Source organism: Rhincodon typus, chromosome 9 (genome assembly GCF_021869965.1).
Source record: "Rhincodon typus isolate 14 chromosome 9, sRhiTyp1.1, whole genome shotgun sequence".
In the NCBI taxonomy this organism is placed as follows: Eukaryota; Metazoa; Chordata; class Chondrichthyes; order Orectolobiformes; family Rhincodontidae; genus Rhincodon; species Rhincodon typus.
Window position 1 is genome coordinate 92,246,721 of NC_063340.1, and position 13,783 is coordinate 92,260,503.

Below are 13,783 nucleotides of genomic sequence, written 5' to 3' on the forward strand. Positions count from 1 at the left end.
ATGAGTGGTGTGCATAGAATGGATAGTTGGAGTTTTTTCCCCAGAGTAGAAATGTCAATTACAGGGGGACATGGGTTTAAGGTAAAAGGGGGTAAATTTAAAAGAATGTGAGAAGTAAGATTTTTACACAGAAGGTGCTAAGTGCTTGGAATGTGCTGCCAAAGGAGCAGGTAGAAGCAGATACGAGAGTTACATTTAAGAGGCATCTTCACAGATAGACGAAAAGACAGGGAATAGAGGAATACGGCCCAGAGGCAAAAGTTTTACTTTAGAAAGGCATCATGTGTCAGTGTGGGCATGGTGGACTGAAGGGCCTGTTCCTGTGCTGCACTGTTCTTTGTTTGTTGTTCGTAATCCAGGTTGGAGGCACTCAACCATGGAGTTTTGGGAAAGATGAACATAGTTTTTGAGAGGCAGCTGTCATTTTCCCCAGGGTCAAATATAAATGAAGTAGATTTGGAAGGAGGATGGCTGATGTGGAGAGTAAATGATACAATGAAATAATCACATGGTCATATCAGTGAAGGAGAGGGGCAAGGCCATATGAGGTACAATGACAGATGGATAAACGGGATGGAAATTGGTCTATATAACCCTGTCACTCACCACTCAACCCCACATCTCTCACCCTTTCTCTGCCACTCATTCTTCCTTCTTGCCACGTTTCTTTGCTTCCAATCCATATTTCCCCTCCCCATGCATCCCCCACTTCGCTTGTGCTCTCTCTTTAGCATCTATTCCCCCTCTCTTGATCTGTCACTGTCTCTTTCACACCCAATCCCCACTTCATGCTTTTTCAGCTGCTGATGGTTGTCGTTGTGTCTGAATGTTTCTGGTGTGAGAGTTGGTACTAGGATTGTGCCAAGGTGTTGGGCAGCTGTTTCAGGGAGAGCACCTGGCATGAGGTGTGTGCATCTACTACTGATTGTGCCCTTTGTTCCTAGTGGATGAGCAGCGTGATGTGGAGGAAGGACCATCGGCCCTGATCCTGACCCGTGGCATCATTGATGAGGAGGACGAGGAAGTGGATTCAGACACTGATGACTTGGATCATCAAAGTAAGAAGCAAAATCAGGGAGTAGTCATCAAGCGTGAGGTTGACGTAGTGGTGTGATAGGGAGGAATTAGGGGAAGGAATGGGCTGTTGGGCAGTCTGTAGAGAGGCATTACCTGTGAAATGCCATGTCTCAGATGGTGTTCTGGTTTGGGTTCAGGAACTGTCTAGTTATCTTCCTGTGTTCATTATGAAGTCAGTCTGACTGTCTTCTTTTGGTGAGCAGAGGCAGAAGAACAAAGTGAAGAACCTGCCTTCCGAAGATACCTGGAGCAGAGAAAGCGCAAGAACTACACCACCACCACCAATGAATGAGAGGAGGTGGATGATTGGAACATGATGCCAAGCCAGGAAGAGTCACCCTGACTGAATATGATCACCCACCTGTGCCTCTGATGTGACCCTTCTGCTCGCCAGTGGGGTCCTGCGGTTTCTAGCTCAGAATCATGTTGGAACTGCTGACTCCGAACAAAAGTCTGTTCCTCAAGCTGTATAGGTCAAGCTACCTGGATCCAGTGTGGACAGTCTGCTTCCTGTCCCCTCCCTCAAACTGGGCGCTATCATCTTCTTTGACTGACATTTGTGAACTTAGACAAGAGAGAAGTCAAATCATGGATTTTGGGATATTTATTTAAGAAATAAAAGTTTTATTTCAGTAATGATGCAAGAATTTCCATTCTTTGTCCATGGATGGAGGGTAAGAGGACACATGAGTCTCAGCGGTGAGACAGCCAGTGTGGTGTCGTGTGTAGGTGCTGGCATTACCAAATGGCCAGCAGGAACACAGAGGATGTTAAGACAGAGGTGCGTTTTATTTCAACACTTTCAGGCTATACAATGTTGAATGCTGGGTTTGAGGATTTTTAGGGGTGGGGCGATGTGGATCCATTCATCATGGTGTTAGGGAGGAAATTTCAGGATTTTGATCCAGCAACACTGAAGGATCAACATTATATTTTCAAGTCAGGAATGTGTGCAGCTTGAAGGGGAATATGCAGGTGGTGGTGTCACAATGTCAGAATTTTTACAGAGTAGAAAGAGATCCTTCAGCTAATTTTGTGTGTGTGTGATAACAAGGTGTAGAGCTGGATGAACACAGCAGGCCGAGCAGGAGGAGGAGATGTGTGTGTGTGCTGGTCATCAAACAAGTATTCTCATCCCATTTTCTAGCAGTTGGCCTGTTGCCACAGCCTTTCAAGTGTTCATTTATAATGCTTTAATTTTAAAAGGTCTCATAATTCCCACTGCTACCACCCTTCCAGATACCCACAATCGTACGTTTTTATATTTTTTTGTTAAACAAAGGTATTAAGAGCTATGAGCCAAAGGAAAGTAAGTGGAGTTAGGCCACAGATCAGCTATGATCTCATTGAATGGGGGAACAGGATCAAAGGGCTGAATGGCCTACACCTGTTCCTATGTAACCCTGAGTAGGGGGAGAAAAGTCCTTTCTAAAGTCTTCTGTCTTTTCCCTTAAAATTGTGCCCCTTAGTTATTGATTCCACTATAAATGGGAAAGGCTGTTACTGTCTATTCTATCCATGCCCCTCAAAATTTTGTATACCTCAATCAAATCCCCCTCAGCGTTCTCTGCTCCAAGGAAAACGACCTCAGGCATTCTAGCCTCCCTTTATAGCTGAAATGCTCCAGCCCAGGTAACATCCTGGTGAAACTGTAGTGCATCCCCTTCAGTGCAGTCACATCTTTCCTATAGTGTGGCAACCAAAATTGCACACACTACTCCACATGGGGTCTACCATTATATACAAGCTCCATCATAACCACCTTGCTCTTGTATTCAATGCTTGACTAATAAAGGTGTGACCCATATGACTACTCAATCACCTTATCTCTCTGTCCACATAGGAACAGGAGTAGGCTAATCAGCCCATCGAGCCATCCTCACCATGCAATATGACCAGGCCTAATTGAACATTTAATGCGAATACCCACTCTATCCTTATAGCCCAGTATGGCACTGGTAATCAAAAATCTATCAATTACTACTTCTAGATGTACTCAGAAACTGAGTTTCCATAGACCTCTGGGGTAGAAAATTCCAAAGGTTCACCATCTGAATAAAAAGATTTCCTGTCATTGCGGCCTTCGTGATATTATCTTCATTTTTGTACTCCCTGGTTCTAGACTCCCCAGTCAGAGGAATCATCTTACCTGCATCTACCCTGCCTATCCGTTTAAGTAATTTGTAGGTTTCAATGAGATCATCTCTGATTCTTCAAAACGCAGGAGATCCCCAATCTCTCTTCAAAGGACAGACCCAGCATCCCAGGAACAAGTCTCACGAACCTCCGCTTTCCCTCCTTGTCAATAATATCTTACCTGAGATAAAAAGACCAAAATTGTACACAGTACTCTGGTGAGGTCTAACCACACTCCATGTATCTACTGCCCTTGTCTTTCTTCAGGGTCTTGAAAGCACTGTCAGAGGAATGTTGGTGAATATCTACGTAGACAGTTCAGTTTGTGGTCATTGGTAATGTCTAGGAAGGTGATGGAAAGTTTGGACTTGAGAGAACAGAAAGCAGCAAGTTTTAAGGGGGACAGATTAGAGGGAAGCAGGCAAATTGAGACAGTTGATGTCATGCAGGCATTCCTAATGGAAAGATCGGGAGAAGATGAGGGGCGAGAGGGAAAGATTGAGATGGGTTAAAGTTCCCTTTTGAGTTAGGGATGAAGCGTACACAAAGGTAAAAAGCGAAGTTAAGCATTGTGCCAAGCTTAATTCCTTAAGGATGGAAGGGGTGTTAAGGGGATGAAGTGGAGGGCTTTGTTGATAACATATCATTCTGAGTTAGAGAATATCATGAATACATGGCTAAAAGTACAATTGGAGGAAGGACTAGGCTTGGAGAGGAGTGAAGGTGTAGTAGGATCGAATGGGTGTCCTGTGAGTTGTTGAAGTGTGTAATCTTTCACACCTGATACTTTAACAAAAAGCTATCTGATGAGATGGGCCTGTGCTGGGGCATAAGATTTTTACAGTTTATATTAATGACTTACATAAGGGATGATAAATTTGTAGATGACACAAAAACATGCAGGAAAGTGTGTTGGGCACATAAGTTGAAAATGGATGTAGATATGTTGAATGAGGTAGTAAAAGTTTGGCAGATGGAGTATAACATGGGAGAATGTGAATTGTTTACTTTGGCAGGAAGAATTTTAAAAAGCTTTTAAATTTTAAACAGAATAGCTGCAGAATTCACAGCTGGAGAAGGGGTCTGGGTGTTCTAGTGCGTAAGTCGCAAAAAGTTAATATTCATCGTCATCGGTGGTCCCTTGGAGACAAGGATGATCCTCTTCCACTCTCAGGATGAGTCCTTAGATGACTGTACACACCGATACAGTTACCGCAGGTTCTGTTACACTTGGGGCAGGTAGTGATCGTGGGAATGAGTAGGTGGGGCATTGGTGTGTCAGTGCGCTGCTTTGGCTGTTTTTGCCAGGCTTCCATTTTTTTTTCCCGACTGCAAGTCTCAAGGTGCTTGACACCTTCCCAGATACTCCTTCTCCAGTTTGGACTGTCTTGGGCCAGTGATTCCCAGGTGTCTGTGGGAATGCTGCACTTTGCCAGTGAGGCCTTGAGGGTATTGCTGAAGCATTTCCTCTGTCCACCTGGGGCTTGCCTGCAGTTTCGAAGCTGGGAGTAGAGCACTGCTTGGGGAGTCTCATGTCGGTCATGCAGATGACGTGTCCAACCCATCATAGCTGATGGAGGGTGGTCAGTGTCTCAATGCTGGGGATGTCGTTCTGGTTGAGAATGCTGATGTTGATGTGTCTTTCTTCCCAGCGGATTCGCAGGATCTTGCGTAGGTGATGGTGGTACTGCTTCAGCGCCTTGAGATGTCAGCTGTAGACAGTCCACTTCTCAGAGCCATATACGAGGGTGGGAACGACCACAGCTCTGTAATTTATATTCAAATACAGCAAGTAATTAAGACTATTGGTATGTTTTGCTTTACAATGAGAGGAATTAAACATGTAGATTTAGGTTTACTTTTTGGATTTAGATTTTATTGTCATGTGTAGGTGATTCACTTTGGAAGGAGTAACAGGAATGCAGAGTACTGGGCTAATGGTAAGATTCTTGGTAGTGTGGATGAGCAGAGAGATCTCAGTGTCCATGTGCATAGATCACTGAAAGTTGCCACCCAGGTTGATAGCTTTGTTAAGAAGGCATACGGTATGTTAGGTTTTGTTGGTAGAGGGATTGAGTTTCGGAGCCATGAGGTCATGTTGCAGCTGTACAAAACTCTGGTGCGGCTGCACTTGGAGTATTGTGTACAGTTCTGGTCACCGCATTATAGGAAGGATGTGGAAGCATTGGAAAGGGTGCAGAGGAGATTTACCAGGATGTTGCCTGGTATGGAGGGAAGGTCTTATGATGAAAGGCTGAGGGACTTGAGGCTGTTTTTGTTAGAGAGAAGAAGTTTAAGAGGTGACTTAATAGAGACATACAAGATGATCAGAGGATTAGATAGGGTGGACAGTGGGAGCCTTTTTCCTTGGATGGCGATGGCTAGTATGAGGAGACATAGCTTTAAATTGAGGGGTGATAGATATAGGACAGATGTCAGAGGTAGGTTCTTTACTCAGAGAGTAGTAAGGGCGTGGAATGCCCTGCCTGCAAAAGTAGTAGACTCGCCAACTTTAAGGGCATTTAAATGGTCATTGGATAAACATATGAATGATAATGGAATAGTTTAGGTTAGATGGGCTTCAGATTGGTTTCACAGGTCGGCGCAACATCGAGGGCCGAAGGGCCTGTACTGCACTGTAATGTTCTATGTTCTATGTGTACTCAAGTACAGAAGTACAGTGAAAAGTGTATAATGGCGCCATCTTAGGTACCAAGGTACAAAAAAATGTAGGTACGTAGCAGTGAGAGAAACGGGAGTTAAAAAGTTAAGCATTACTTCATAGAATAAGTAGAAAAATAAAGAAATGAGGTAATGGTTAACACTAATGTCTTTCATAGTTTAAAGTAGGAAAATAACAGAATAAGTTAAAAGTAATACGTTAAAACATAAAAAGATGATGTTATAATACAGTTAAACAAAGCATTGGTGAGACCACAGCTTGAATACTGTGTGCATTTTGGTCTCCTTATCTAAGGAAGCGTGTCAGTGTGTGGAGGCTTATTAGGTGAGGTTTACTAGATTGATACTTGGAATGAGTGGGTTATCTTAGGATAGATTGCACAAGCTGGGCTTGTTTCCACTGGATAAAAACCTGAAAGAACTGCGGATGCTGTAAATCAGAAACAAAAACAGAAATTGCTGGAAAAGCTCAGCAGGTCTGGCAGCATCTGGGGACAGAAATCAGAGTTAACGTTTCGGGTCGAGTGACCGTTCATCAGTTCAGAGAACGGTCACTGGACCCAAAACGTTAACTCTGATTTCTGACCACAAATGCTGCCAGACCTGCTGAGCTTTTCCAGCAAATTCTGTTCTCTTTTCCACTGGAGTTTACTAGAATGATAGTGACTTGATTGAAGTGTATAACATCCTAAAAGGTTGTGTTAGGGTAGACATGGAAAGGATGTTTACTTTTGCTGAATTAGGGGACACTATTTAAAAACTAGTTGTTGCCCTTTCAAGACAGAAATAAGGGCATTTTTTTTCTAAGGTTGTGCAACTTTGTAACACTGCCTCAGAAGCTAGTGTAAATGGGGTCATTCAGTAGTTTTAAGGCATATTATTCTTGTGGGCAACCAAAGGTCACCGGGATGGATGGGAATGTAGGATTTGAAGCACAAACTGATCAGCAGAAATCTTATTAAATAGTGGAGCAGGCTTGTATGGCTGAGTGGCTTGCTTTTCCAAATTTACATGTTTGTATAACTGCAGACTGGGGGACAGTTTTGACAGAGAGAGTTGATGCCGCTTAAACACAATATTTGAGAGGTGGCACGTGGTGACACATGACTCCTACATGTGGCCTCAGACTGAGGCAAGAACACCAGCTTAAGGAATGTCTGGGAGATATCTGAAATACTACTGGTGGAATTTCAGTTGGAACCATTCTATTTCCTTTTTTTTTTACTCCATCTAAGTCTCCAAACACTCCTCCAAAATGAAGCTGTGATTTAACTATACTACTTCCAATTTAGTACACTGTTTACTAGTCACAATGTGACTTCTCTCTATCTGGGGCAGGGAAATCAAACACAAACTGCATGACTACTGAAATTATGGCCCTGAGCTTTCAATTGCTTGTCATTTTAGTTCCCACTTCTGGGCCCTCTCCCTTTAACCCAGTACTGTGTTCCACTGAAGCTTGCTGCAAGCTTGATGGATAGCATCTCATCTTTAAATCTGGCACTTGACAGCCGATACTGAGTTCAACAATTCAAGATAACCTCTGCCTCCAGTTAGTTCCAAATTTTTCTCCTTCCTTTCTAAATTTCCTGTCTTTGAGTTCAGCTGTTTGCGGCATCTGCATCTCATTTAGGCACATCTTTTGCTCAAGGTAACACAAAGAACTAGAGATGCTGGAAATCTGAAACAAAAGCAGAAATTGCTGGAGAAATTCAGCAGGTCTAGCAGCATTGGTGGAAAGAAAGCAGAGTTGACGTTTCAAGTCCAGTGACCCTTCTTTAGAGCGCTGGCAAAGTCACTGCACTCAAAATGTTAATTCCACTTGCTCTCTACAGATGCTGCCAGACCGGCTAAGTTTCTCCAATTTGTTTTTGTCTCATCTTTTGCTCGTTTACTTGTGCTGTTAACATCTCCTTTGACCCTGCACCTTAGAATTTTTCATCTCCTGCCTTCCACAATATGTGGAGGTGCTGGAGTTTTCCAACAAACCTGTTGGACTGTAACCTGGTGTTGTGTGATTTTGGACCTTCCACAATATGACAGTTCTTCTCTTTAGTTCTTCCTCCTACCTTCTGCCACCTCCCCTAGCCCTATTCAAAGTTTCACTTAATCTTTTCTCTGCCTGAATATTAACTGTTTCTCTTTCTTCACAATTGCAGCCAGAACTGCTTCATATTTCTAGCATTTCCTAAAGCTGCTTTGATTTCCAGGGTAATTAACCTTGCTCATTCTCTGGAAACAACACGGTGTGGAGCTGGAGGATCACAGCAGGCCAGGCAGCATCAGAGGAGCAGGAATATTGATGTTTCAAGTCGGGACCCTTCTTCAGAAAATTCTCATTCTCTGGAGCTCGGGTTATTCTGACAGAAGTCCACTGTCGACGACCTCTTCCATTACTCTGATTGAGAGTGTACTAACCAGATTGGATTTGTCCTGCTTTTTGTGGACAACACATCACTGGGACATTTTCCATGCTGTTAAGTGGATGTGGTGTGGAGGTGCCACTGTTGGACTGGGGTGGACAAGGTCAGAAATCACACAACACCAGGTTGTAATCCAACAGGTTTATTTGAAAACACAAGCTTTCTGAGCGTAGCCCCTTTGTCAGGTGGAGTAGATGACAGTGCTGTAGCTGTCCTGGAATGGCTTGCCTGGAGCAAGTCTTCAGTCCTGTAGTTGGATATTGTTATCTGTTGCACTTGCCTTTTTTTTATATCACATGAGTGAATTGTATTGGTTGTGCACTTACTTCAGGGGACCTCAGGAGGAGACAGAGATGGATGATGCACTCATTGTGAATTGGTGAGAAGGAGCAGTCTGGACTGTAATGATGGTCTGAGAACAGTAGGTGTTGCTCTGATCCCTTCTCACTGGAGGGTCTGGAACTGGAAAGCAGAAAATCAAGAGAAGAGCTGGACTTTACTGCTCCCTCACCCCAGCAAAACAAAATCACCTTGTACTTCATGGTCTGCGAGATTACCTCTCCTGTGCTTTGGGAATTAGCCCATGTATGCAGCACGGTGGCACAGTGGTTAGCACTGCTGCCTCACTGCGCCAGGGACCCGAGTTCAATTCCAGCCTCGGGCAACTATCTGTGCAGTGTTTGCACATTCTCCCTGTGTCTTTGTTGGTTTCCTCCAGGTGTTCTAGTTTCCTCCCACCATCCAAAAATGTGCAAGTTGGGTGAATTGGCTGTGCTAAATTACCCACAGTGTTCAGGGATGTGTAGGTTAGGTGAATTAGCCATGATGGGGGTGGGGCTGGGGGCTGCAGTGAGTCTGGATAGGAAGCTCTTCGGAGAGTCAGTGTGCACTAATTCTGTAGCTTGCTGCACCTGTTTGTTGGCCTTCAGTGACCAGTAGACAAGGATACTTTTGACCCCCATTATGCATCTACACTTTGTAAGCTCTGACTATTTAAGAAAAACTCTGCATACCTGTTTTTCTTGCAGTTACACAGCATAGAAACAGCCTTTTGGCCCACCATGTCTATGCAGACCTACAACCACCAAACTACTTTAATCCCATTTACCTACAATTGGTCCATAGCCTACCTTATCCTGACATTAAGTGCTCATCCAAATACTACTCCAACATTGCAAGAGTACCTGCCTCCACCACCCACTCAGGCAGCATGTTCCATATATCTACCACCCTCTGGGTGAAAATTTGTTTTCTCAGATCTCCTCTAAACCACTTGCTCCTCACCTTAAACTTATACCCCCGATCTTAGACACATCTGCCATGGGGGAAGAGATTCTCACAATATACTGTCTCTTCCTCTCACAATTTTGGATACCTCAATCAGATCCCCCTCAGTCTCCTCTGTTCCAAGAAAAACAAGCCCAGCCTATTCAGTCTCTTCATGTAACTGAGATATTTCATCCCAGGCAACATCCTGGTGAATCTCCTCTGCACCCACTCCAGTGCAGTTACACTCTTAGAGTGGTGACCAGAACTACACACTGTTCCATCTGTAACCTAACTAATATTTTACAAAGTTATGACAAGTCTTCCTTGCTCCTACATTCTACCACCCAGCTAATGAAGACAAGCATCCCACATGCTTTCTTCCCCACCCTGTTTACCTGTGCTGACCACCTTCAGGGATCTATGGATTTGTACACCAAGGTCCTTTGTTCCTCAATAGTCCCTGAGACCAACCATTCGTTCTGTATATCCTTCCTTTATTAGACCTCCCAAAATGCAACACGTCACATTTATCGGGATCAAACCCCATCTGCCATTGCCCTGCTCAATTTACCAGCTGATCAATATCAGACTGTGGCCTGAGACCATTCTCCTCACCGTGAGCAAAACCACCAATTTTTGTGTCATCTTCAAACTGCTAATTATACCTTCTACATTAATATTCATGTTGTTAATGTACATGACAAACAGCAAGGGTCCCAGCCTTCCAATCACAAAACCATCCCTCCACCTTCACCCTTTATTTCTGTTTTGTAAGCCAGTTTTGGATCCAGTTTTCCAGGCTCTTACATTTTGGATCAGCCTTCCATGTGGTACCATGTCAAAAGTCTTACTGAATGAAGAGCGTGTAAAGCACATCAACTGTACTACCCTCTTCAATATATTTAGTTTCCTTCTCGAAAACTCAATTGGGTAAGTCAGACAGGATCTCTTTAACAAATTGCTGCCTTTCCAAATATTGATTGATCCCGTCCTTTAGATTTTTCCAATAATTTTCCTATCACTGGTACAGGCTAACTAGTCTGTAATTACCTGGCCTATCCCTGATGCCCTTATTGAATAAACTATGTTAGCTATTCTGGCACTTCACCTGTGCCCAGTGAGGTATTAAATATCTCCACCAGGACCCCTGCAATCTCCTCTCTGGGCTCCACTAGCAGCCTGGGATACATCTCATCAGGCCCTGGGCATTTATGCACCTGTATGCCTGTGAAAACAGCTAATACTTTCTCCTTATTAATTTTAATATGATCTAGAACCTTGCCATTCCAACTGAAATCCCAGCTATGATGTCTTTCTCCTCTGTGAATACAGATGAAAAGTAAAAACCGAAAGAACAGCGGATGCTGTAAATCAGGAACAAAAACAAAGTTGCTGGAAAAGCTCAAGTTGAGTTCTGAGGAAGGGTCACCGGACCCGAAACTCAAAACAAAAACTCTGCTTTTTCCTTCACAGATGAAAAGTATTCATTTAAGACCTCACTGACGTCCACTGGTTTCACACGCAGGTCACCCCTTTGGTCTCTCATAGGCTCCACTCTTTCCCTGGTAACCGTCTTATTCTTAATATATTTAAAAAGCCTTGCAGTTTTCCTTGATTCGATCTGCCAAAGACATTTGTGGCCCCTCTTTGCTCTTCTGATTTCCTTTTTAAGCTAACTCCTACGTGCTGTACTTTTGAAGGGCATCTCCTGTTTTTTTATTGCGCTGTACCTGATATCTGCTTCCTCCTTTTCCTTTGTCAAACTCTTGACACCTCTTGTCATCGAGGGCTCCATGGACTTGTTGCCCTTGCCCTTCACTCAAAGAGGAACATGCTAGCCCTACATTGTCACTATATTACTTCTAAAAGACTCTCACTTTCCAAATGTAAATTGACTTGCAAGTAACTGGTCTCAGTCAATGTTAATCAGATCCTGCCTAACGATAGTGAAATTGGCATTCCCCTAATTTAGGTACTTCTGCACTAGCCTTATCCCTTTCTTTCGTGACAGTGAAGCTTAGAGTTATGATCAGTATCCCTAAAATATTTGCCCACTGAAACTTCAACCACTTGACTAGCTTCATTCCTTAGGATTAGGAATAGCACTGTCCTGTCATTTGTAGGACTATCTATGTACTGGCACTAAAAGCTTTCCTGGATGTGATAAAGTTAGGGTTAAAAATTCCACCCCTCTGATCTTTTCACACTAAGACAGTCCCAGTTAATGTTAGCAAAGTTGAAGTCCCCTACAGCTATAACCCTGTTTCTCTCACACCTTTCTATGATTTGCCAACATATCTGCTCCTCTATCTCCCTCTCACTATTGGGATCCCAAAGTGGATAACCTCACATTTTTCCATAAGTATTCCATCTGCTATATTCCCACTTCGCTTTGTATAATCTGCAAGTATAGAAATGTTCATCCCTGCATACAAATCATTGATAGATACTTTTTAACAGCTAGGGTCCCCAAGTATTGATCCTTGTGCTACCTCACTGGTCTCAGTTTAACAAGACAAGGATGGCCTATTTATTTCAACATTTTTTTGGTCTGTTAGCCAATCATTAATCAATGCCAGTACATTACCACCTATCCCAAGTTTTGCAACAAGTCTCCTTTAACAAAAGCCTACTGAAAATTCAAATATGCTGTGTTCATCAGCTCTCCTTTATCAATTTTGTAACATCTTCAAAAAAATTCCTAACAAGTTTGTCAAGCTTTATTAGCCAAGTGTCCATATATCACTTCTTTCATAAAAGATTCTAGCATTTTCACACAGCTGACGTAAGGCTAATAGATCTGTTGTTCTTAGTTCTGTCTCTTGCTTCTTTCTTAAATACTGGAATGACATTTGCTAGATTTCAATCTGCAGGAATAATTCCAGAATATAGATAGAACTTTGGAAGATGATCTCCATCTTGATGTGGAATTTTGTCACTTTTCATTCTCTGTTGCTGGGTCAAAATTAGTGTCAGGACCCTGAACAGTATTGATGTACAGAGGGAACTTAGGGTTCAAGTCCATAGCTCCCTAAAGTGGCCATGCAAGTAGATAGGGTGATAAAGAAGGTGTATGGCATGCTTGCCTTTATTGCCTTTACTGAGTAAAGGAATCAGGATGTCATGTTGCAGATTTATAAGACTTTGATTAGACCGCACTTAGAATTTTGCATTCATTTCTGGCCGCCACATTACAGGGATGATGGTGGAGGCAGATATGATAGAGGCCTTTAAGAAATTTTTAGATAAGCGCATGAATATGCAAGAAATGGAGGGATATGGGCCAAGGGCAGGTAAAAGGGATTAGTTTAATTTAGCATAATGTTCAGCACAACATTGTGGCCTGAAGATCCCATTCCTGTGCTGTACAATTCTATGTTTTAAAATCCTGGAATTTCCTAACAGCATTGTGTATACTTATGGCCCATGGACTGCATACTCCTGCCTTTGAAAACAGCTTAGCACTATATCCAAGTTCTCCAAGTGTTCCTTATTAGTTTTCCATGTTATTAGGAAATCATTGAAGTAAATAGCAACCTGAGGTAGACCTTGTAAAGTGTTCTCCATTGTCCAAGTTAAAATTGAACAGGCTGATGACTCCCCAAAAGGCAGTCTTGTATATTGGTACAAACCATTATGGGTATTAACTATAGCATACTTCTGAAAATCCTCATCTAACCGCAATTGCAAGTATGCATGGCTCATTTCCAGCTTCATGAAGGACAGGCCCCCTGCCAGCTTTGTGTATAAATCCTCAATGCAAGGATTTGGTATTTATCCAGCTGCAAAAAGCGGTTTACTGTTTGTTTAAAATCCCCAAAGGCAAACCGACTCATCAGGCTTCACTGTCGGTATGACCAGTGCTGCCCATTTCACAAACTGGGCTGGTTTGATGACTCCTTCACTGTCCAGCTTCCTGATTTCTGCCTCTACATTTGCCCACAAGGCAAAAGGCACTGAGCAGGCCTTGCAGAATCCTGGAATTGCTTCCTGGTCAACATGCAAAGGGGCCTTGCCTCCTTTAATAGTCCCTAGACCTGCCTAAAAGACATCCAGTTATTTACATAGAACATAGAACATTACAGCGCAGTACAGGCAAACTGAAGCCCATCTAACCTAAACTATTCCATTATCATCCATATGTTTATGCAATGACCATTTAAATGCCCTTAAAGTGGGCGAGTCTACTATTTTTG

At 43.0% G+C, this 13,783-nt stretch overlaps 2 protein-coding genes across 2 annotated transcripts in view; both read left to right on the top strand.

Moving 5' to 3' along the window:
- The window catches only part of gpn1 (GPN-loop GTPase 1), a 51,016-nt gene extending 49,303 nt beyond the window's left edge, over positions 1-1,713 (top strand). The window contains exons 13-14 of the mRNA XM_048600906.1: positions 945-1,058; positions 1,281-1,713. Coding sequence (XP_048456863.1) covers positions 945-1,058; positions 1,281-1,369 — 203 coding nt within the window. The 3' untranslated portion in view covers positions 1,370-1,713. The remainder of the gene's footprint in view (positions 1-944; positions 1,059-1,280) is intronic.
- The window catches only part of LOC109911570 (EMILIN-1), a 222,519-nt gene that overhangs the window by 99,448 nt on the left and 109,288 nt on the right, over positions 1-13,783 (top strand). The gene's annotated exons all lie outside the window — the stretch shown is intronic.